Below are 24,581 nucleotides of genomic sequence, written 5' to 3' on the forward strand. Positions count from 1 at the left end.
TTCTCTACTAGTGGGGACCTATCAAGTATATAATGTTTAACCAATTTCTTTGACATTATTTTAAAGTACTTGAATATATGTATGTCTTATACAAAACTGATTTGCTTGGCTAGACTATAAGGTAATATCAAACAATTTTTTAATAAAATCGACATAACAAAACTACTTAAAGAACAGATTAAAACAATTTATTGTGAAAAAATATAAAATATTATAATAGTCTTATAAAAAGTATGGTTTTGATCATTTTTGTTTTACATTTTTGCTGTTTAAGTATGTATATTTATTTCATTATACAAAAATAACATTCTAGGTAAATATATTATTCATGTTATATATATACATATATATATATATATTTTTTTTTTTTTAAAGATATCAATAAAACAAATATAAGTAGATCATTTTTAGTTTGTACGTACACATTATAAGTATATAATTTTATTTTTTTAATGTGAAATAAAATATTAATGTTTTGCAGTAGCATTAATATCTTTCGGCCATACAATTTTTTCAATCCACGAGATGTATTTAGCCACCTTAGTATAAACACCAGGTGCGTCTTTATCGCCACAAATCTTTCCAAACGAAGTAATTCCCACTTGAGTGTACATGCACGGGTATTTTGTATTTTTTATTTGAATAGGACCTCCAGAATCACCCTAAATTTATCAAAACCACCGTGAACAATTATATCATAAACAAAAATGAACAAACCTATAGTTTAATATGTATTTTACCCCACAAGTGTCTATTCCACCGTCTACATGACCTGCACATATCTGACTTTCTTCTAATATTCCAAACGCCAATTGATGGCCGACGCTAGACGAATAACTGACGTTGCACTGACTCGACGGTATATTATTTAAGACTACTTTTAGTAGATCAGAACTGGTTGGTCCGCCTGTGGATTATTCTAAGTAAATTATACAGTTTATGTATTTCAGTGAAAAAAATATTCGTTTAACACAACGAAATGGTACTGACCGCTCTGAATTTGACCCCAGCCAGTAGCCACTGCGCGGGTAGGTGTCAACGATCTGTCTATATTAAGGCAAAGAGGCCGAACGTATGATGAAAATTCAACATTTTTGTTTAAACGGAATAACGCTATGTCATTGTACAATGAAGGAGGTTGATAGTTTGGATGTATCACGCGTTTCACAATTTCATAATTGCTAGGTCTGGCGTTGTCGGTGTCCGTATCTATATTGAGATCGCCAAGTCGGACCCATCGCGCGAATAACCTTTAAAAACCGTATAAATTATTTTCATATAAACCAATTGCAATTACATACTTGTTTCCTTTTTCACAATGTGCTGCCGACAGTATCCAAATGTTACTTATCAATGAACCTCCGCAAGCCCACCTGACTTCCTCGATTGTGTTCCCAAATCCTACCAACGCCATGTGTGGAAATTCCTTGGGTTCAGCTTTTGTACCCCCTACAATTAACGTTTGTACGTCGTAACAGTTTTTCACTTTAATATATTTGTTGTTCGATTGTGATACCAATGTTGGATTCTTTATGTAGCTGTAAATGAGTTCCGAGTATTGATGGCACTCTACAAATCCAAAAAAATGTAAAGACCTACAGTTAATCAACAATAAGAATAAGAAGAATATAATGTATATACTCTCGACAGCAGAATATGATTTGATCTCGGGCTGGTTGGCCGGAGGTTTTTCTGGCGGTCTGATCTCGTTGTTTTGAGGTGGACAACATACGACTGGCTGTGATTTGATGAACGAACACAACTTGGGTATGATGTGTTGTTTGATCTGTTGTTTGGCTACAACACAGTGTTCGAGACGTTTGCATACAGAGTCGGTCGACCTATCACCATCTCCTTTTAGGCATATATCTCCTGTAAATTTATGACAGATTAAAATTGTTAGATATATTTATATCTAATGTATATCAACTGAGTATGTTTCAAATAAAAATTATTAAATATTAAATGTTTTAATAAAAAACTCAATACTGAACGGTTCAATTTAGGTGAGGTGTACCTTCATATAAATCCAATTGATGAGCATCGTATCCTGAAGTGAAAAAACACAATACTACAAAAACCAAGAGCACCACCACCAGTTTCATAAATTTAGCCATTAAAAACATGATATGTGTAAACTGTTTGTTATATAGGTAATATCTATTTTTATATTAATTAACAAAAAAAAATTGTACGTTTGATTGAGTTGTTAAATTAATTAAAATTGTTCCATTATTATATTACAAATACTGCCGTCAAGCTCTGTCCGAGTGAGTAGTGCATCACTACACAGTACACTGTACACTGAGTATAAATATTTGATTTGTCTACTTTTAATTGAGAACGATGCGCCACTACAGTTGCCGAATGCCTCTAGATATAAAAATACATAAATTATATGTATATATATTTGTATAGTCCACTGCCAACTTGCCAATGTAATATGTATACATTAATCTCACTACAGGTTTTCCAGCAGTGTTTCGAGAATCAAAATACAAGGTTACATATATTAGTCACAATTATGTTATTTATTAAATATATTAGGTACCTAGGTTTAAGTACAATAGTAATTCTTAAATACTTACGAGTTACGACAACAACAATCTATTCACACAACCGTACCTGTTAATACCGTGTTATGTGTAGGTACACTAAGATATTATATACTGTATTACTGTGTATCGCAATTAAAGATAATAGTTAAGAACCACAATTATTCAATACTTCTATTCTTGTCCCTAATCTGCAAATGGGAACACTAGTGCGTTTATGCATTATAATTAGACTTCAGAGACGCAATTGGGGGGTGCTTGAACATTATTTCAAAGTATCATTGATGCATAACCACCTATGTATAATATTAAATACCTCAAGGGAATCTAGAAAAAGCTTGAGCTACTTATTTACTTATGTATGAACTATGGTTATATATAATAAAATATTATTTAAAACACCCTTAACCATAAAATATCAATCTGTCGTTAGCGCTGAAGATGACAACATAGTTGCCGAAATAAGTACCTATACGCGGAGAGTGTAATATTTTATTGTTAAGGGTGTTATAAATATTATTTTACCTCAAGTGAACACATTTATACACCGTTTAATATTTTTAGAAGTTGGGAGAGGAGTTTGAAGAAGTTTAGTTTTTTTTTGTCATCGCTTATGATTATGACACTTAGCGGATGTCAAAAAAAAAACTATAACAAGTTTTTTTAAGAAACAGATTTAGTTTATGCTAATAAACCATTACAACTTCGACGAAAATAGATATTAAAAAAAATTGTTTTCTTGAATAGTTTGTATAATTTTATTAATAATTGCTCAAAGTTCATCTATTTTTTAGTACCATTTTTGGCAGATAACTGATGGTGAAATCCAGAAAAATAATAAACACTGGTCTTTGCTGTCGAGGGTTTTTTTAAAAAAATAAAGGGAGAACTTTTTTTTTATTCAGAATCATAGTTAAATTGTTAATAGTCAATAATTTGGCACCAATTTTTTTTTTTTGAATAAGTAGGTACATTTTAGTTTTGCAAGAGCAATTTTTTACCATGTTTCTGTGTAATTATTTATAATTATTAATTATATAAATAAAGAGATGGTTCAACGCAAGGCCAAGTCGTGTTCGACAAAGATGATCGCAAAGCCTAATCGTGAAACATGTCGTTGTATTTCCCAGATTTTTTAAGGATATTATATTATGCTTGGAAATGATTTGGCATTCTATACATAAGAAGTTATAGACATAGATTTTAGACATAATACCGTAAAACACCGCTAGGTTGAAGTATAGTCGGTTATGTGCAAGGTTTCATAAAAGAGCCCAGTCCAAAAAGTCCGGTCTGTTTTTCGGGGCTAAACTCACTCTATTTTAAAAAAAAAAAACCTGAGCTGTTTTTTCAGGTAAAATCCCACTAATCATATAAAAAAGTAAGTACTTGATAAAGGACTGTTTTTCTGTATTTAGCTAATTCAAAAATAACATCTCTGGTAATATTGCATAAAAATAATAATAATTATACAAATACCCAACATAAATCACAAAAGTCAAAACTATAGGTCACGTTTCAGTAAAAATTAAAGTAAAAAAAAAAAAATGATTAATTATTGAAATCTATTTTCAAAAAAACCGGTTTTGAATGTGTTTTTCCCCCATAAAAACCGATTCAACCGACCAGGTAGTATTTAATATAAAACCCATTTTATTACGAAAAACCCCCTAAGTACCCGAGTGGTTAGAGTTTTTCAAAAAAGCCAGGGTGTTTGACAATTCTGGTTATGTACCCTATTCAAATTTGGCTTAGACTCGATTGACTATTAAATAATTTAGAAATTGTATACAAAAAAAAAATTACAACAACTTGTGAAACAAAAAAAATCCACCTATACCAAAGATTAGTCATTGGGGAAAATATTTTCACGACCGTGAAATAATGTTCAGTATTGCTACTAAGATTATGCTAATATACTATTTAATATAACAATCACGATCATCATTTTCGTAATACCCATAAATTATTAACCGGGTATGTCCTAATTCTCAGAAAATTTGGTATCGATTGATGCTTCACGAAGATTTTAGTAAAATAAGTTCAAGAATAAGAAATAAGAATGACTAATTGAAAAAAAGAAAACATATATTAATACAGTTTACTTTATGTTAATTAATCAATAGCTTAGTCAATAGAAATAATAATGCACAATTTTAAAAGTGCATTTAAGTGAATTTAAACGATTTATTCTTTATCACTGTTGGGCTCAAAAGGTTAACATTTCCATGTTTTTTTCCGAATGAATCGAAAAATTGCTAGGTGAACTACAAATAGAATTCACACCTAACTAACGCAAACTTCTGAAAATTTGATTGGTATTATAAATACTATACGTAATACAATATTATATATATATATTATAAATACTTAATATAAACATATCGTTATAAATATATTATATTTAATCAATGTTAGTTGTTATAACAATTAATAAAAGGTATAATATGTTTATAATATAATAAAATGTACATATAGTGTATACAATATTGATCTCAGATCTGTAACTAGTATATTACACAAACTTTTTCACTTAATAATTACTAATTGAATACCTACTCAAATAAGTCAAAGAAAAAAAAAATATTGTAAAATGTCCGACTGTGCTCTGCCACGTTTTCTTTATTCCGCTTGCACTTCATCGGCGGATCAGCTCACTTTTGCGCCGTTTTATAGTATCAATTCTACCAGGGTCTCATGCCAACGGTTTGTGAATAACACACATTCAGACGGTGCATCCCACGAGTGTTCCTACGGGATCTACAAAACACCAACGTGTACCAGGAGCACATGTGCCAATTTCGATGTTGTCCAAGTAATAAGGTATAATTAATAATATCGAACAAATTTGTCCATAAATTCATAATAACAACATATATTTTGTTATCACAAGTTCTTTTCATTGTTTCTCATAGATAATAATAGTTTTTATTATCTATGTTTTTTCCTATAATATGTTTTATACTTGTATGTGTCTTGATAGGTACACATTAGATCTATTTTCAGTCAAATTTTCATTTTTATGCCTCGCGTCCAAATACAACCAAAAAAAAAAAACAAATTAAAGAAAAAGTTTTGACTGGTTTTTTTAAAGTTAATATAGTTATTTAAAATTGTATTGGTACATTTTTTATTTCAAGGTACCTATATACGTTGTTAGTTATAATAGTTAACTTTCAAGTTTAATACTTAAACTTCTTGTTTTGCAATTAGTCCTGTGAGTTGTGACCCATTTTAAGTAAGTATGTACACCAAAAATGAACATTGAACGTAATTATTATTTCGTTTAAAAAAATGATGCCCTGCCACAGAGTATACGTTATACAGAATAGACAAGGTAGTATGTAGTACATTTTTTTTATGTAATATGTAGGTTATTTTTATGTAATAGGTAGGTACGCTGAAGTTCGTGGTAGATTAGTAGTTATTCCCGTGGTATGCCAATACCATAAGGCCGAATGTCCCTATCTACTATCTAGTAAAATCACATTAATTTGCAAAAATAAAGAAAATAATTATAAACTAATTAGCCATATCATTGATTATACATATTTATAATCAATGGTCATATATGATATAATATATAATTTATTATATATTCCCGTGTTGACCATATTCCTTCTAAATCGGTCACGTTGTAAATATAGACTTTTTTGGCTAGATTTTTTTACTAAACGAACTTCTGTTTGAAATTGATACAGTCTGTATCAAGAATGGGCGTTTGTTTGGCAAACAGCAACATGATGTCATGATCTAATAAAGCTCAGAGCTAGACTCGCCGGTTTATTCGGTTATGGTGGTGATAAGTGATAGCAGATGATAACCCATAGATATTATGTTATCAGTCTCTATCTATTAATTGATAACTTAAGTAAGAAGGAGGAAACAACCGCGTTATTGTTTACCCGCGCGACTTGTATCAGTCGGACAGCAATATTATATTATTTTTAGCGGTCGGCGTTTTGATTAGTGTTATTTTTCCAATATAAGCGTTAAACTTTTCCATATTTTTGTGTTTTCTAATGATTAATCAACCGCGCAATTACACTTTACGGCGAATAAATGGAAGCGATGCTGTTTATTTCTTTATGACGTATTTGTTTTAATTACCTCCCGATCAATGGAATATTTAATTAAAGTGAGTAGTGAAGTAGTCACTCTTTTGCCGCAGATATTATTATCCGGTTGATAATTATCATTTTAAAAGGATCATTGTTAAGTTATCTTAAATGCCTTAAAAAAGTATTTATTAATATATTACCGCTGCTTGAAATTTTTAAAATTAAAACCCAACAATATTATTTTAACATTATGTCATCAAATAAAATCGTTTTTTATATTTTTAATAAATATGTTATTTTAAATAGCATAATGTACAAATGTTAAGGCTTGTAACGTTTCTATAGTGTTTTTGGTTTTATTTCAGAATCGATGACTCTAATATATAATAATACTTAAACCTAATTGTATAAAAAAAACACCAGTTTGATAATATAAAACTATACCTGTACAAATCTGGTTTTGTATACGTTTTAAGATTCTTCTAGATTTATTATTTACAGTGAAACCGATGAGAACTTTTTGTTTATTAAACTGATAATCAAATATATTTAAATTAATAAATTATTAAAACAGTTAAAAATGATTATCAGCAACCAGTTCCAAGTACTCTAAGCCAATAAATTAGTATAAATATCATTATAATTTGAATATAACTCATACTTATTTTAGTATGCTCAAGTTTGGTTAAGGTTCTCCTTTGCTATACAACATTTTTGTTCAATTGTTGAACAAGTATATTCAAATTTCCAGACGCAAAAATATCTGTCCACATCGCTGATATGTTACTTGTTAGGCTTTAATTGTCTATTATTTGCATTGGACAAATATTTTCTATGAGTATTTCTCAATAGACTTTGTATATTTAACAAAATTATCAGTAAACAACATAAATATTAAAAAATATGCATAAACTTATAATGTTAAAAAAAAATGCTATTACAAAACATATTTAAATATACCTTTTGCTTTGCTGTTTAGGTGTTTTGGTGGTACCTTATGAATTGAACTATTATGAAAAAAGGTAGTCCTTGTTCATCAAATAATTTTTGGGATATCGTTCCAGAAGTAGATCAACACGAAGTTCGGTACTCAGGTATAAAATTATAATATTTCATTAAAAAAAATATAATTATTTAAATATTTCATTTTACATAATCACTTTTTAATTTGTTATTTTATTGGAATTGTTTGAAATAATTGTATGCTACTTATGTTTTATAGAATATATTATACGGACGCCAAAACGCAAATCTCTCGACAAAAGAAAACGATTATCATACGGTAAGAAATCAGATTTGTCTATTCAATTTATAAGTATTAATTATGATTCTAAATACTTAAGATATTTTTTTAAATCTATTATATTTGCCAAGGATTTATAGTAGATATCAACCTACTTTTTCTTGCAAAACTAAGTTTATTTTGTCGATGAAAATATTTGTATAATATTTAGTTATCCGAATTTATTCGTCAATTTAATCTATTGGTTATTTAATTTTCAGGGGTTGGACCGTTGATCGAAAGTGAAATTGACGATGATGGCAACACACCCAACTATGCAGGTTTGTTATATTTGTTTAAAAATACAAGAAAAAATATTATTCAGTGTAATTAACATATATTTGTTTTTTAAATGTGAAATTACAATTTAATGTATATATATATTTATGTACTTTTAGAATACATAATATTGCACTCGCCTGAGAGAGATGAAAGCAATGCACCCAATACATCCAATGCTGGTAACGTCAATAATTATAACCATTATTTTTTATAGAACTAAGGACACAATATTTCTTTCTTACTAATGTTGTTTTCGAAATAATATGTTTTTTTACAGAAGGATTGCCCAAAACCAAGTCTAAACGAAAGAAAAATATTGAAGAACTAAGTTTCGTTGACGTGTAAAATTATTGATTAACATAATATTTATTTTTAATATGTACTACAAATAATTAATGTACAAATGTTGTGTATTTTATTACAGTGTTCGCCTAATGAAGGGTATTACGGTTAAATCAATAACCAAGTTCTTGGATAAACATCAACACGATTTCATAAAACTAAAACAAAATCCCCCTGATCCTGTAAGTAAATATATCAAACTCATCACAAAAAAAATACTGTAAATTTATTTTTTCCAGACATATTTACAAACCGCTTATAATTTGTACGAGAAAATGTTCAATGCAGGTCAAAAAGTTTCAATGTACGTTACCCTCAAAAGTTTTTTCAATATACCTCCTCATCAATTTACAGTGAGCAAACAAATATTTTCAACGACTATTGTTATATTACTTTTTGTCACTGTTTTTTTTTTGTGTATTATTAGGGAACACAATTTTTGTTTGACGTGATGGTACGAGAGGCAGCGGTTTTATTGTTTCAAAAAAAATTCAAACTGAAAAGTAAAAAGATTGCTATAGATAAATTTCTATTTCTATCGTTTTCAGACTTGAAATGAAACAATTGCCTTATTTTGGATGTTTGCAAAATATGTGCCTTATGTTTTGAGTATTCATACTTCATATCTATGTAACTTGGTATTAATATAATCAAAGCCCTACTAGTATTTTGTTCGAAGTGTCAACACAATATGATTTGTTATTCTTGATTTGACTTTTTATTTATTAATTTCATTATTTAAGACTGCCACCAACATTATTCTTGTAAAAATGTATAAAGCTCATAATTATTTTTTACGTGTTTAAGTACAAAATCTAGTCTTTAGAAATTATTATTTTGTTATTCAAAACTTGATAAGACTTCTTTATTCAAACTTATTTGGTTATGATTAAATCGGTAACTTAGGTCTAACTGGGTTAATATTGTCTCTCTCAAATCATCTCTCTTCAACACATTTTTCTTTAAAAACATTGATTAACTTGTATTTTGTTTGTCAAAACTTATTAAAATAATTAAGAAAAAATTAGTTGATTTAATTTTTTTGTTTCATGTTTAAAAGCACTTATCGTTCAGAATATTTTAGCATTGTCAGATAATACTATTACATGTTTTGTATTGAAAATGTTAATTGTTTAAAATTTTAATTATGTTAATAGATAAATTATTGTCACAACTTATACATAGATAATACATTTTGGTTGTAAAAAATTGTAATGACAGTAGCTTAATCGCTTGGAGGACTTAAGTGATATCATAATAAAAACAACAAATACAAATTAAAAATGAAATACATTTTTATTTTTTGTTTAAAGTAATAATAGTTTGATATAACTTGATTTAAAATTTAAAATAATATTTGCTTTAAATGCATTTTTAAGAGACTGTTATAAATAAAATGTTATTTTAAACATTAAAAAAAAAAATCTATTTCATTTTACTTTTTAAATTGTTTTTTTATGTGAATCATAATTTGAACTAATGTTTCTATTTTAAATTGAAAATAATAAATTTTAAAAATTTCAAGTCATTAGAGTTTTTTTATTAAGGCCATGTTAAAATTAATTACTCGTATATGTATCGATCATTTTAGCACTTGTATGACTGTCCTCTAGGCGATACCTAACCTAACTTTACTACATAATGTTATGTTTTGATTAAATATAGTCAGATGAGAGTAGAAATTTGTAAACCACTGATTGTAAATGTAATGTTTTTAAGGAAGTAATTAGGTAACGATTTTGTATAACTTTAATCGATTGTGTGTAATATCAAAGTGCTACAATATTGAAACTCATCAAAAATTAAAATAGTTGTGTTTACTTGGATGAAAAGAAAATCATCTAACTCATTTGTTTATATTATGATTGTCTTTTTTATACCCTATTCACTATAATATATTTATTATAATTTTCAATTGCATGTAAAAAAAAAAAAAACTATAAAGTAATAATGTTTCTGAAATGTACATTTAAACGTAAAATGTCGATAGTGTAAATTAGGTTTATACATAGAAATGATGCCAAAGATTTTTTTAATAAAACATATTATATGCTTATCTCTTGTCGAAATACAGATGTTCTTGTTTCATCCAAGCAACCCTTTCCGTATGCGATTAGTTGAAGGACGAAGATAATTAATTTAAACAATATTAGGTAACGTTTATTATGCAAGTGTATTTTTTCATGCTAGTGTAAAGATATAACAACGAAATTTAATTTCGGTTTTAGGCTACAATTGAACAGATAAGATGCATTTTATTTTGTAAACCTTTAACTCTTGTGCATGGCAACCGACATGGCTTTCATTACAGCTGTCAAACGGTCTTTAAGCTGGAAAAAAAAAGTCGTACGCAAGTGTTAGCTGTGTAACCAACTGTTGTGTGGGTAATAAAAAAAAAAATAATAACGTTTCTGATCAAATACAAACCTTAGGCGAGCTTTTGAGAGCGCATGTCATGAAGTTTTCTGAAAGAGAACACTCGTCGTCTCCTTTGGCTGCAAAACGGTAATTAAATGGTACAACTATAGGTAAGTTATATATTGGAGGGAGAGATTGACTAAACCATTTGTTTGAGTATGATTAAATGACTTTCGGACAAAAGCTTCAATGTAGAAACCGAGTATGATAAAAATACAAATAATTTTATAACAAAAGAAAAACTATCTAGGTATAGTCGTGTTATTTAATTTTTCGAGTTTTCCTCCAAAAGTGCGATTGCAGATATTTTACAAACATGGCAGGTAGGTAGGTATGTATTTTATTACATGCGTAGCACAGTGTCATACAGAGATATTAAGAACATGCCTAAACAATTTCAAAGTCGACCTTGATCCGTGTACTGCGCGTCCGAAGTACTGAGCTTAAGTATATAAATAATTTTCAATTGAGCATGTATAAATCAATAACAATACTTACGGTCCGGGCACTTTTCATAGATGTCGGTCAATTCGGCTTTGATAGTCGCGTTTTGAACTTCGCTCACCATTTTTTGATAATTTTCTGGAACCGGTTTACCGTCGACTATCTACAAACGAAAAATGTAATTTTAAAAACTTCAACACAAGCTTTGAGGCATTAAACATAGTATTATATCATTGATATCGACTTACAAAGCCCAAATCTTTTCCTACACACGCCATAGCACACTGAAAAAACATAAATAATACAATTAATATTATATTTTGTCAGAAGATAACAGTAACAATTCGAAAAAGTTTATGAATTTCGGTACTTAGGAGCTGTATTGAGTACTAAAAATGATTGGTCAAGGGAAATAGGAGTCAGGATAACAAAGGCTGAAAGAGCGTCATTTGCCATAAGTAAGTTCTTAAAATCAAAATTGTTCTCAAAGAAAACCAAAGCTAGACTATAATAAGGCCTACGCTCACCTATGGCTGTGAACCATGGAGTACCACCAGTACAACCGAAAGAAGGCTCAGGACTTTTGAAAACAGAATTTGGAGGACAATTTGTGGACCAATTTACGATACCGAAAATGCAACTCGGAGAAAAAATTTTAATAAAGAACTGCAAGACGAATTGGGAATTGTATCAGTCATCAGCTTTATTAGAGGGCAAAGGATTTAATGGCTAGGACACGTGATGCGGAGAGCGAGGATGATATAAGTAGAACAGTCCTAAACTGGAAACCAATGGGAAAAAGACCTCGAGGGAGGCCCAGGAAAAGATGGCTGGATGTTGTGGAAGAAGACCTTGAAAAATTGGGAGTACAGGAATGGAGAGAATTAGTTCAGGATTGAGAGAAATGGAGGGATATTGTGATGGCGGCCAAAACTCTTAGAGAGTATTAAAGGCCAGAGGAAGAAGAAGAAGATAACAGTAAGACAATGACAACTATTTTCAAGACACATTGCATTTTTCTCAATTTACCATTTTTTTTTTCATTCCACCTTGTTTTATCATCTTTTGTACAGTTCCTATTTTAGAAAAAAATGTTCGTACAACAACTCGTATTTTGTGTTTTGCTATATTTGTTTCCACCGCTCTTTGGTGTCAATTGTTGAAATTTCCTCCTTTTATTATAATTTTAAAACCTAAAACTAATCAATTTTTAATACTCACATTGCAATCCTTGTACTTTTGCTGAGTGGAGTCGTACTCGCCTTTCATCATTTCGGCGCAAACGTCTGTTAAAAAACAATATAACTTGATTAGTGATTTGCAAAAGTCGAAAAAAGACCTTTATCATATTTTAAATGGTTCATCCTAGGAAAACCAGGACAAGGAAAAAATTATTTTAGTAATGACTGAATTACCTAAGTCGACTTTGTTGAAACATTTAATGCTAGTCGCTAATAATTTTGCTACCTTTTCCCTGTCGCCATCACCGGCGACCTGTAACAATAAGAAATGAATTTTATTTAATTCAATATTAAGAAGTAATATATTATTTTCCATGACAGCATCTCATTATTCAGATAGCTTATTATCTAAATAATTATAATGCGGTACGTGCCACAACTATTGCCTTTAAAGAAAGTTTGATATAATAATATTTTGTTTTAAATTAGTGTTATTTAAATAGTTTCGATCGCACAACCAATATAAATGAATGCTATTCAAATATGTTAGTTTAAGAATTTATTTTTAACGAGCTTTACTTCCCTCCCCCATTTAAAAACTAATAATTTAATTAATGGAAATATTAATGTATAACAATCATAACAAGATCAGTTTAAGGTTCGGATGTTTTTTTAATCATTCTAATATAATATCTATTTTATTTAAGCTTTTAATCCGATTAGCAAAAAAATATAAATTTGTTTAATATTTTTGGCCTTTTTTTTAAAACTTTACCATTGTTTATAGATTACAAATTGTATATACTTATCATTAAAACTATTAGATTTTATTTTATGCGATATGTATTTTTTTGTTTGTTTAAGTTTAGTATTTTTAGTCGATAAAAATTAAACACATTATTAATAAAAACATTGAGAAATGTGTACATTTAAAAAAGTATTAAACACAATGTTTTAATAAACATTTTCGGTTCGATAAAAAACTCCTTTATTTTTTAGTAGGTTTTACATATTAAAAAAGTTATATATTATTCAAAGATGTACGAGTATGATATAAAAATTAAAATCAGTCTATTTCCACTGTAGTAAACAGCTCATAATAAGACATTTTCATTAACGCATATTGAATTTTTTTTATATATATATTTTAGGGTTAATCTCTTTATAAATTAACCCTAAGATTAGAATTAAAATTTTAATAATATTCCTATAATATTAATTTAAAGTAAATATAGTATTTTATAATTTTAATAAAGATCCAATAAAATAACTTTACGGAATATTGTATTATGAAAAATTTAAATAATAAATAACATTTAATATATATACATTTTTAAAAATATAGTTTTATAAAATATAGTTTTTTTTAATTTAAATAATAATTAAAATTTGAGCTCACTTTTTTTTAATCAAGTATAATGGCTTATACAAATGGACATTATTAAATATACATGTATACATTTTTATATAGTTTATGATTTTATGTGTTATATATGATCAAAAAAAAAATATTAAATTCAAGTATTATTTGAAGTCTTAATAAAAAATCAAATAAATTAAAAATTACAAATTAGGTACTTGAAATGGTTAATAAGTAATAGTATTTTAAATTATAAATCGTGTTGAATGGGTAAACAAAAATCTACATCAACAAAAAAAAAGAGGTAAGTACAAGAATAACATGTTATAATCTAAAAAACGATTATTAAAAATATATCAAATTTACCTTGCTGTAAAACAGAGAACCGAACAACACAAAAACGGCGGCCAAAAGCACTTTGTTGACCATCATGATGGACGAATATACGGTGTAATGAAAGAACAAGTAATGTAAGTAAACTAAACTTAGAATGTCGAGTACCGTACAACGTTGACTTTGCTGAACTTTTGACAAGTCTACTTGATCGCTGATGGCTTTTATATCGGTTTATTTTTTATCGTTTCATCAATTCAGTTTATCTACATATATCCATGGCAGTCCTTGAATCATTCCAAGCATCCGGCAATTCGGAAAATTCGTACAAAATGCATGTGTGTATAATAATGATAATAATATTTAAAAAAAAAAAAGAATACAAGGAAATTTGAATAAATGCCCTCACGGTTAATGACGAGCCCGGGTAATATGTTTTCACTATCAAATTCGGAAATCATAATTTCTATTTCGAGGACGAGCCATGCAAATGCGTTACTATGTATCATCAAAATATATTATCATTTATCAATCAAGTTTACATCCAAAATACATAATATTTTTTGTAGCGTTGAAAAATAGATGCATTTTAAGTGAACCCCACCGATTGATTTAGTTTGCACTTGAAATAATCCCATAAAAAATGAATAAACTGTATATATTGATGTATGCACTGGTCGAACACGTAAGTTAAAATACAATAAAACTTGTAAATCATTATCATTGTCTGTCTACGAAGGACGATAAATACGTTTTTTTTTTCAATTTTAGAAACTTATTTTGTATAATATTTCCGTTCATTAATTTGCATGTTCATTGCCATAGTAATAGAAATAATGACTGCAAAATAATATGACAAATTCTGTTTTTCTACGCGATACGCACAATAATTAGATATACCAAAAAAAATTATCTCTGTAACGTTAAAATAATTTAAAATCTAGAAAAATGTAAAAATAAATTATTTTATCTTATCCAAGTTTCAATAATACAAATAAACCGAGCCGGTTTCTTCGAGGGTGTTATTTTTTAGCATACATGGGGTGGGGGGAAATTAATATTCAGGGCAAATGGATTAAGAGGGCGTCGCACCGGTGATTTTCAGTGGTAAAAACATGTTTAAGCAGACAGAAAATAACTCGATTAGTTTTAGTTTTAGAGTAAAATCATCCATTATAAAATTAAAAGAGAACAATATTCCTGAGGGCAAGACGGTGCGTTTTTTTAAAAAAATTATTTTTTTGAAAAGTTACAGTCATTTAACAATGTTAAAATAGTCATTATTTCTAAACTAGGTATGTATTGAGCGTTATACTTGGAATAATGAAAAAAGCGCAACGTCTTGCCCTCCAAAATACTGTTCTCTTTTAATTTTATAATGGTTGCTTTTACTCTAAAACCAAAATTAAGCGAGTTATTTTCAGTCTGCTTAAACATGTAGAGATGAAAAAACATTTTTAAATCGCTTTCAAGGATGCTGTGATAGTCCGAAAAATAAATTAACTACCAAAATAGAGTCCTAGTTATTGAACCAATAGTTACACATCACAGTTTAACCTTTAAATTAAGATTTTGTGAAAAATTGCCTATACTTTACTCCTTAAAAATAGGCGTTGCCCCTCTTAAATCGTATCGAAAAATCGATAAAAAATGTACTTAGGCGGCGAAAAATTTAAACATACCGAAGAATACTCTTGCAGCCGGATATTTTTTTTGGGGGTTATGCCCGCCAAGAATAAAAACCACCGGGTCGTTTTGGTGGGAAAATGTCGGCTATATCGAAACGATTCGCATCTGCCGAAACGACCTTTTTACCGCCAAATAAATGGCGCTATACAGAGTACTACTATAGATAGTATGTGTATATGGGTCACAAGAGGCAAGTGCACTCTGACAAGTGCACCGGTTAGATATGACTTAGATGTCATGCAGGTGTCTTGTTGTTGTCCGGGCCACGACGTTTTTCCATATTCGATTTGGACCTAACCCTTTGGCCAAAATCCGCACACCGGTTAGGGTTGCAAATCCACTACTTACAATGCGTCGTGCGTACACCTTACTACGCTGTACAATAATAACCCTTTTTCTTCTTGGCCGTGAGAATCTGCGCCATTGAAAAGGCGACCGAACCCGCCAAAATCACCTGCAAAATTTACACACCTTTTGCCGCCAGTTTCCACGTGTAAAGGATACGTACATCCGCCCAAACCAACGAAGCAAACCGAAAAACTATCTCAAGACTAGCCATTTTGCAATGATTACCCCCGGAGACATAGGTAATAATACCATCTATATCAGTCGGCCGTTCGAGTTGAATCAATTATTTAAGATAATTATAGGTTTAGTCAAAAAAGTTAAGCTTTCACATAGTATTTCGTAGAAAGGGCTCAAGTCAATTTTACCAATTGAACCAAAAACAAAAATCAAGCTTTAAATCTACGGAAATAACATTTTTTGTGAAAAATTGACTTAAGCCCTTTCTACCCGGGACCAAAGATATATAATGATATATTTTATTAGGAACTTATGTTGTAAATGTTAGACACCTTTCAAAAGTAATCGATCCTTCTCAAAAGTAAGGATTCGCCACAGCATATATTTATATAAAAAAAAAGTAATTTCCACAAAAAATTGTGAATTATCACATTTCATATATAAACGATCCAGTTTCGAATTGAAAGAGCACAGGGGAAAACGGTAATAGTAGACACTTAGAACATTTTAGAATATAGCAAAAACAAAGTTCGTGAATTCCTCTCCCTTTTACATAAGAACAAAAACAATCACATTAAATGCTATTCTAATAATAAATGTATTTATTAAAACAATCTATTGACATAAATTGAAAAAAAACTATTTGAAAAAGCAAATTTTCATAATGTGACTACTACCGTTTTCCCCTGTGCCTTCCAATTGCTTACATTAAATCTTTTGCCACTGAATGGAGCAAGTTAATTTTTCTAATACACTCACAATGCATTCCAAAGTGTTTGTAGTCACAATTTTATGTTTTTTTATATGGACGTTAAATTGCTATTCGTTAAGACTTCACTTTTGCTAGAAACCGTCGCATTTATCGGAGTTATAAAGAAAGAAAAATACAATTTAATAATTTAGTTTTAGTGGGTTTGAAAAAAAACTGCCGGGTTGCCTCCTCCATAAATTTCTCTAAGCCGAGCTAATTTCTCTAATCTGAGTATTTTGTACTAAATACTTTTGGTTGATATTGAAGATTGTAGGCAAATAATAATTTTACTTAGTTACTCATCATTTAAAATTTTAAAAAATGTGATTTTCCCTCAATTAATTTAAAGTTTTCTGTAAAATTAGTAATTTTGTATATATTAACAACAAAACAAGATTACAATATTACAAGATATTAGAAGAATATTACAAGACTTTTTTTTTTTTTAAACCGTTCAAAATATTTCTTTACGATCGAACTAGTTTTAACGAAAAATTCATATAAAGGGAATTAATTGAATGCAGTCTGGTTTTTTTTGTTGACATTTTAGACCAAAAAGACTGACAAAAATCTGACTGCTTAGGGTGGTCCGATTTCAATTCTGAGAGGTATTGGACTTACCGAGTTCTTTGGCCATTTAGCTACGTTGTGTTGGAAACGGTGGTTTTTTTTTGGTCGCTTTTTATTATTATAGAAAACATGAATTTTATTTAATTACAAAATAACTGAATTTTTAACACAAAAATAGATTTTGAACGTAACCCAGTAAATTGATATTGGATCAACCGGTCTTACAATTCTGTCACAGCAAAAGCATTGTTTTACCACCAAAATGGCTTTTACTAATAAAAAAAAAATTTTACAAGTCAAAAATACTACCTTGAAGCTTATACAAATTAACCTGAAAATTAATTGACATGGATAATGCCTATGTAAAACTCTTTGAAAACCGTCAGTTTTCAATCCCTTAAACGAACGTCTGACCTCCCTGTGAGTGTATAAATTTTAGAAAAATCCATGTTTCAGAGTTTCAAGTTTAATAGTTCAAGTTGGGTATTACGAGGCTTCAGCAATAATAATATTGACAAATTAAATAAATAAATAACGTGAATTAGGTAATTGGGTTACCAACATTATATAAGTTACATTATCAATTATGGATCATGGATGTACCTACTACGTTTTAAACTGCATCCAGTGTGTAGCCACTTTTAAAGCATTTGTAATTGCCAAGACCAGATCTTTATGTTGGTAACTTCTTCTTAACTAAAGCCCCAAATACACGCATTACCGCTATTTAAAAAAAAAACTTATCGTCAAGCTTTTTTGTTGAGGAAAACTCAGAAAATTGAATAACGCCATTTATTGTCTATAAAATTATTTATGTTTTTATAAAATAGATTTTGCAATCTAAAGTTTTGCACCAAAGAAAATTTATAATTATCTAAAAAAAAAATGTATACATAATATCCAACAGGTTGTTATTTTTTTAAAATTAATTAACGATAATTCCACTGACTACTATTGCACTGAACTTGCATCGACAAAGCAAAATCCATGACTGTGAATGATAATAAAACAAAAGTAATGGAGCTATTACCAAGCAACAACCATATGGACAATGTAGTGATCAAGGACATACACTTGAAAAAGTACACTAATTTACATATCTAAGTGCTGCTATAAATTTATAATACTGGTCCATCGAATTAAGTAGCCAATCTACCTTTCACCAAAAATACCAATTTTAAATGCATTATTATCATTACAACGCTTTTGACGATATTTCTATTACTATTATTTACAGACTCGTATCGATTCGGTTTATTTGAAAGTGGTTTTTTTACATTCAGTTTTTCATATAAACTTTTGATCAGTCCAACCGGATTTTTCAAGCTCAAGTGAAATAGATAAACAAATAAATAAACACTCATTTCTTGGCAACAATTGTATCATACATTATATTCGGCATTTAGCTTGTTCATCAATTAAAGTGTAAACATTATAATAGTATAAAAAAGTACAATATTTAATTTATTATTTTTTTTATCAAACTTAATACATCAAAATAGTAGTACGCGTCGCAATTGCACAAATTCGTTTGTGATAGGTACAACAAAATATATATTATTAATTAATATTAAAAAAAAAAAAAAGTTTTACAAAATAAACACTTTTTGTCCGATCGCTCCGGCGGCAGAGTCTCGATTGCATTTTTCGAATTGACTAAATTTACATTAAAATATGACTTAGAAAAAAAATATCGTAACTACCCCGACGAAAGTGTCGCATACGCCGCCGACAACAACAATTGCGGCTCAGACTACCGGCGATAAATAATATTATCATTATGTTAACATAATTAAAAATCCAGCCCTAACTGACTATTGACTAGAACGGCCTAGCTCGATGAGTATAACATCAAAACGATTGTACAGAAATACCATTCGTCATACATTTGTTTCTGCTATAACATTAATTATAAACTAATCATACATAATTATACTGTACCGATAATGTGTACGTCTAATATAACAACAACAACAATAATAATAATAATAATAATAATAAAACTAATTAAATTTGCAAAAAAAAAAATATATATATATATATGTATTTGCATATAGAAGTATAAAACGCCAGTCTTTCATTAATGCTTACATTAATTTACAAAAATGTTTGAATTAAAAATCAGTCATGTTTTTTCATTGTTTATCAATCAAGTTAGTTGTATAGAGTGCGCATCTTTACACAGAGTGCGCATCTGTAAAAATAAAAAAAGTCAAAAGAAGCTAGTTTTATTTTTTTAAGTAAATTCGACATAATAGAAAAAAAAAAAAAACCAGTTAACAAAACGCTATATAATATTATAATTAATAATAATAAAAAAAGACTGGCGCTGTTAATTTTGTCTTCGACATTCGTTTACAATAATAATGATATCAATATAAAAAAAAAAAAAAAAAAAATGTACTAATTAGAAAAAAAAACAAACAGTAGCGAAGAAGGTCTATGGATGTTGTCGGGTTTACTTGTAGATTTTAATTACGTCCTTAATGACTGCCCGGCAAATGGGACAACGTCCAAGCCGAACCCATTGTTTCTTAGCGCATTCGTAACACATGCACAGATGACCGCAAGTGTACAAAGCGCAGTCGACGGCTCTTTCGAAACATATCGAGCATTCTCCTTCGCCCGAAGGTAATTGCTACAAAAAAAAAAAAAATTATCATTAGCAAAACCAATTAGATTAAATGGACCCTCTGAACAGTGAGAGTTGAGAAAAGAGTGGTTTTCAAACAAACAAAAAACAAGTGAAAACCGTACACAACCGGTAAAGCCGAAGATAAAATAATAATTTTCTATACAAGTCACAATTAGTAGGACATTGTGCCTTACTAGTTCTCACTACATTCAAGTACTTAAAAACGTTTGACGGTTGTTAACGCTTACCTCTGGCAGATGCACTTGTTGGGGAGGCGGCGCCGGCCTGGACTGTATTTGTTGGATCGTCACGGACGGCGGTCTGGCCGCGGACTGGACGGACGACGCTTGCGACAGGGCCGGCGACGGATGACACACCTGACTGGCTTGGGCGGCCGGCAAGTTGACGATAAGCACGGTGCTGCCGTGAGAGTCGGTGTTCACCTCCAGAATGTTGGAACGGACCGTCGGCGGCGGCGGAGCGTAGCACATGGTGGCGGCGGCCGGTTGTCGAGGCGGAGACGGAGGCATCGGAACCGGCTCGTAAGAAGTGGACGGTTGCGGCGAAGAATGCACGATGGCGTTTTGCATGCAACCTGTTGGCGGAGAGAAAAACGTCTTAGACGAGAAACACCAGGAGAAAACGGCGTACCGGAACTGTCGGTCTCGCTGCGCTGATCACTTACCGGTCATGTTGGACGACGGCGGCGGCAACGGAATTTTCGACACGACTATTTGCGTGGTGGTCCCGTAAATGTCGAACACACCCCACAACGTCTGAGAGTGGTCGACGCACATGAGCACCGCGTCGGCACTGCCGTTCTTGCTGCACAACACCTCGCCGTTGTGGTTGACGGAAAACACCAGCACGTCACCGGGTTTGGTGTCCTCGGCCACGTTTCGGCTCATCACCCAGTATTCGGGTCTGTCCACGAGCTGGTTGGGGTCGTCGGGAAGTTCGCCTATGCCGATGCTGTTGGGGTCGCAACAAGTGACGCCGAACGACAGACTTCCCACGTACAGTTGACTAGTTTTCGTGATCTGTAAAAACATAATATATTATAATACCGTCGATGATAATAGAGTTTTTATCGGAACCGGCACCGGGTTCGTTGAAAAAACGCGCCCTGAGATAATTAATTGTGACGTTTACCTGAACGACATATTTTTCGCCGATGATCAGAGGCCGTTTGGTGAACGTGTACCCTTGGAAGAACGCCGTCGACAGTCTGGTGCCGACGCAAGGCACGCCGTCCTTCATGCTGATCATGACGTGCCGGCCTTTGCGCACCAGACCCAAAGGTTCTAGGCGTTCGGTCTGGGACGACCTGGGCGCGGCCGCGGGTGAAACGGCCATGGTGGCCATTTGCGAGGTAATGTCCAATTCATCGGTACTAAACAGCGAGAGAGAAATGAAATTAAAAAACGTCGACGGACGGACGGAGACGGACAGATAAGACACATACCTCCTTCGGTTGTTGTTCAGCTGTGGGCGGCAGTCGAGGAACTCGACGATGGTGGAATTGCCGTAGATGTCCAACAGCACCCACAAAGGTGACCTGGTGTCAATGCCTTGCATGAACACGCCTTTGGATTCGCCGTTGAGACCGTAGTGAACGTCTCCGCCGGCGTCCACGTAGAAGAACAGCACTGCGTCGGAGACGGCATGTCGTTCGCTCAGCGCTTTCGCCCAGAATCCCGACTTGCTGGTCAAATCTAGAAAAAACACAAAATCAAACCGAATTAGTCTTTGTGGTTTGCGCGACCTGAGCGAGGTGGGCGATAAATTTACATTTACGACGACTTTTCTCTCATAAGTCCATGCGCGCTTTTCGCCCATCTCTCAATACATAATAATATACGTTTTCTAGACACTCACCCGGACACGCGTACTTGGGCACTTTTTTGACGTTGAGCGGGTCCTCGCTGGTGAAACCGAACCGCAACACTCCGCTCCAGTTGTCGGATATCTCCAGGAATTTGATGTAGACCTTCTCGTTGACAGACACGGGCCGACAGCTGAACGCCACTCCCTTGCAGAAGCTCTCCACTCGTTTGGCGACAAATCCGTTTTTGTACAGCCGCACGTTGTCGCCGTGCACGTTGTGGAACCTCAGCGGCGGCAAGTTAGGGTTGACCGCGCCCGCACCCGATTTCGGAGCTGTAACCGACCAAACAAACTTGTCATTAGCAACGGAAAACTCGGTCGAATCCGACTTTTCTCCTCCCCCCCCCCTCGAGTCCGAAATTGGATCACGATACACACATAAAGCGCATATTTATGACAAATGCATAATATCGGCTATCAATTACAACCATTTACCTCCTACCCTGGCACACAAACGGATCGACGACTACGTTACATTATAGTTTATACTTTAAGAAATTATTATAACCATTATTATATTTTCATCGCTCGGCATACGCGTCACGGTGGCTCGTTTCCCACGGCGGCGGCGACCGTCAAATAAAAAACAATAATTATTTTATTACATCCAACCACTCGTTGGTTTGGGACGGACAATGAGCGTCGTCACGTGAAAAGCGGTTAGGTTGCCGCGGGGGTGGTAGGTATAAGAGCAGTCGTCAACAGGACAATTGTGACAAGTCATAAAAAAAAAAAAATCCCAGGAACAATACACCAAAAGACCCGACGATGACGAACTAAGACCTTGCCCGTTATACGAGGACGCGAGTAGAGGTACTTTAGTGGAGAATTTTTTTTTTAAGGCCAAGTAAAAAAACCCTCGACAGCACATGGCGGTCGGTCGTGATTTCGCATAAACGTGGTTACCAGGTGCGGTATGTCAACGCGTATCCGGCGAACCCACAAAAGGGTTGTGAATAATTTATTATTACTATTATATACGGTAGACGAACCCGGTCCGGATACGTGAACACGTGTAAAACGTTAATAAGTCTAAATACGGATCGCCTAAACCGTACTACCACATACAACGTCTGTCTTGTGCACTAGGACACCAGCTGATGAAAACCCATTGGCGAAAAGACAAAACCGCGTACTTATTATATACTCTAGCGGTTGCACTTGCGGTCTTGTGCACAGGAAAATTTCAAACATTACAATCGACTGGGGCTATTATGCACGGTTTCCGGTGTTTTACCTACTCCCCTCGCCTTCATGTCCGCCCACTCGCTTCTTCTACAACTCCTCTTCTTCCTCTTTGCCTATCACGACCGACAGCTGCACACCACGCGTCCGCCGGAAGTCCGAATCCCCCAAGCGTTATAACAACGTACGTACGCGAGCACAGCAATAGCGAAAAACGCCTTGATAATTTAGTTTATTATTTAAAAAAAATATATTTGTTCTAGAGCCAAATTCATCAAAAAACAAACGTGCTGCGCCGTCAAGTTCTACTTGCCGCGCCTCCTCTCCCCCTCCCCCATCAGTAGGCTCCTTATCAATGGACTTATACACACCGAAAAGGCTTATACACAAGTGCATAATATTATATGTATATATAGTTGTAGGTAGAAGATTTGACATACATACGAGGCGACGGCGGATACGGCCGACCGTTGTACACATATTTATTTAAATGGATCACGTCGACGGTGTTCTGTATGCGTATCAGGCACAGGCGGTTACGAAAAAACACACACATACACACACACAACCGTGAGAACGGAATGAATGTCACTGTATAATAATAAAAAATACTAGTACTACTACTACTACTCGACGACAACGGCGATGACGAATCGGTCAAAGTTTTTGGGAAAAATCAAAAAAATAACAGCATTTCTCTGTTGGGTCCAGCGAGTAAAGACAATATTACATCTTTTGCAATGCCGCCTGGTCGGCATGTTCGAAATAAAGGGCGCGAGGGACGCGTATAACGGTTTTTTCTTTTGGCGGTAGTATAACGCGTTGCGGTGAGCCAATGGCGATGTAGCAATATATTATAATAGCATACCTACTATGTGCAAAAGGGGTTCGGTGACCCTGGAGCAGCAGCAGCAACAACCCTCGCGGGAACGTACGCCATCTGCACAGTTATTTTCGTGATCAGCAACACGGTCGCTAATCCCTATAGGTCCTCCGGTGCCGTCCGGGACAGGAATACCCGAGGGGGACAAGGGCGAAAAGTCGAGGAAAGCGTGGGCGAATATAAAGTGAAATCCCAAAA

The 24,581-nt window shown here is 32.5% G+C and overlaps 4 protein-coding genes across 7 annotated transcripts in view; 1 reads left to right on the plus strand and 3 right to left on the minus strand.

Annotated features, from left to right (window-relative positions):
* Positions 1 to 246: 246 nt before the first annotated feature.
* LOC126833981 (venom protease-like) lies at positions 247 to 2,387 on the minus strand. The gene is made up of 6 exons (XM_050565608.1): positions 2,018 to 2,387; positions 1,642 to 1,872; positions 1,302 to 1,569; positions 991 to 1,250; positions 741 to 907; positions 247 to 662 (listed from the first exon to the last, which is right to left on the minus strand). Exons 1-6 carry the CDS (start codon positions 2,124 to 2,126, stop codon positions 468 to 470), a joined length of 1,230 nt encoding a protein of 409 aa, XP_050421565.1. The 5' UTR covers positions 2,127 to 2,387; the 3' UTR covers positions 247 to 467.
* A 3,309-nt stretch (positions 2,388 to 5,696) lies between these two features.
* On the plus strand, positions 5,697 to 10,470 carry LOC126833392 (uncharacterized). 2 transcript variants are annotated; one of them, XM_050564695.1, is made up of 9 exons: positions 5,697 to 5,793; positions 7,596 to 7,710; positions 7,839 to 7,898; positions 8,120 to 8,179; positions 8,297 to 8,359; positions 8,458 to 8,521; positions 8,605 to 8,704; positions 8,762 to 8,875; positions 8,950 to 10,470. In XM_050564695.1, the coding sequence occupies exons 2-9, from the start codon at positions 7,629 to 7,631 to the stop codon at positions 9,079 to 9,081; spliced, it is 675 nt and encodes a 224-aa protein (XP_050420652.1). In that variant the 5' UTR covers positions 5,697 to 5,793; positions 7,596 to 7,628; the 3' UTR covers positions 9,082 to 10,470. The 2 variants fall into 2 exon arrangements, with proteins under 2 accessions (XP_050420652.1, XP_050420651.1); XM_050564694.1 differs by lacking the exon at positions 5,697 to 5,793 and adding an exon at positions 6,444 to 6,693 and having other exon boundaries at positions 8,950 to 10,469.
* A 10-nt stretch (positions 10,471 to 10,480) lies between these two features.
* LOC126833393 (uncharacterized) lies at positions 10,481 to 14,459 on the minus strand. Its single transcript, XM_050564696.1, has 7 exons — positions 14,292 to 14,459; positions 12,800 to 12,878; positions 12,606 to 12,670; positions 11,633 to 11,668; positions 11,439 to 11,547; positions 10,950 to 11,017; positions 10,481 to 10,852 (listed from the first exon to the last, which is right to left on the minus strand). The coding sequence occupies exons 1-7, from the start codon at positions 14,355 to 14,357 to the stop codon at positions 10,793 to 10,795; spliced, it is 483 nt and encodes a 160-aa protein (XP_050420653.1). The 5' UTR covers positions 14,358 to 14,459; the 3' UTR covers positions 10,481 to 10,792.
* A 4,715-nt stretch (positions 14,460 to 19,174) lies between these two features.
* Positions 19,175 to 24,581, minus strand: part of LOC126833537 (protein neuralized) — a 28,919-nt gene continuing 23,512 nt past the window's right edge. For 2 of the 3 annotated variants that reach the window (XM_050564945.1, XM_050564942.1), the window contains exons 2-7: positions 22,307 to 22,588; positions 21,894 to 22,143; positions 21,581 to 21,821; positions 21,114 to 21,468; positions 20,677 to 21,023; positions 19,176 to 20,431 (exon numbers count right to left, since the gene is read on the minus strand). In XM_050564945.1, the coding sequence (XP_050420902.1) occupies positions 20,252 to 20,431; positions 20,677 to 21,023; positions 21,114 to 21,468; positions 21,581 to 21,821; positions 21,894 to 22,143; positions 22,307 to 22,588 (1,655 nt within the window). In that variant the 3' untranslated portion in view covers positions 19,176 to 20,251. Of the gene's footprint in view, positions 20,432 to 20,676; positions 21,024 to 21,113; positions 21,469 to 21,580; positions 21,822 to 21,893; positions 22,144 to 22,306; positions 22,589 to 24,581 lie in introns of all 3 variants that reach the window. The other variant, XM_050564943.1, reaches the window with a different exon arrangement.

Source organism: Adelges cooleyi, unplaced genomic scaffold, assembly GCF_023614345.1.
Source record: "Adelges cooleyi isolate 19-005CV unplaced genomic scaffold, UGA_ACOO_1.1 ACOO_flye_CR_arks_rails_tigmint_CR_PRNA_2, whole genome shotgun sequence".
Lineage (NCBI taxonomy): Eukaryota > Metazoa > Arthropoda > Insecta > Hemiptera > Adelgidae > Adelges > Adelges cooleyi.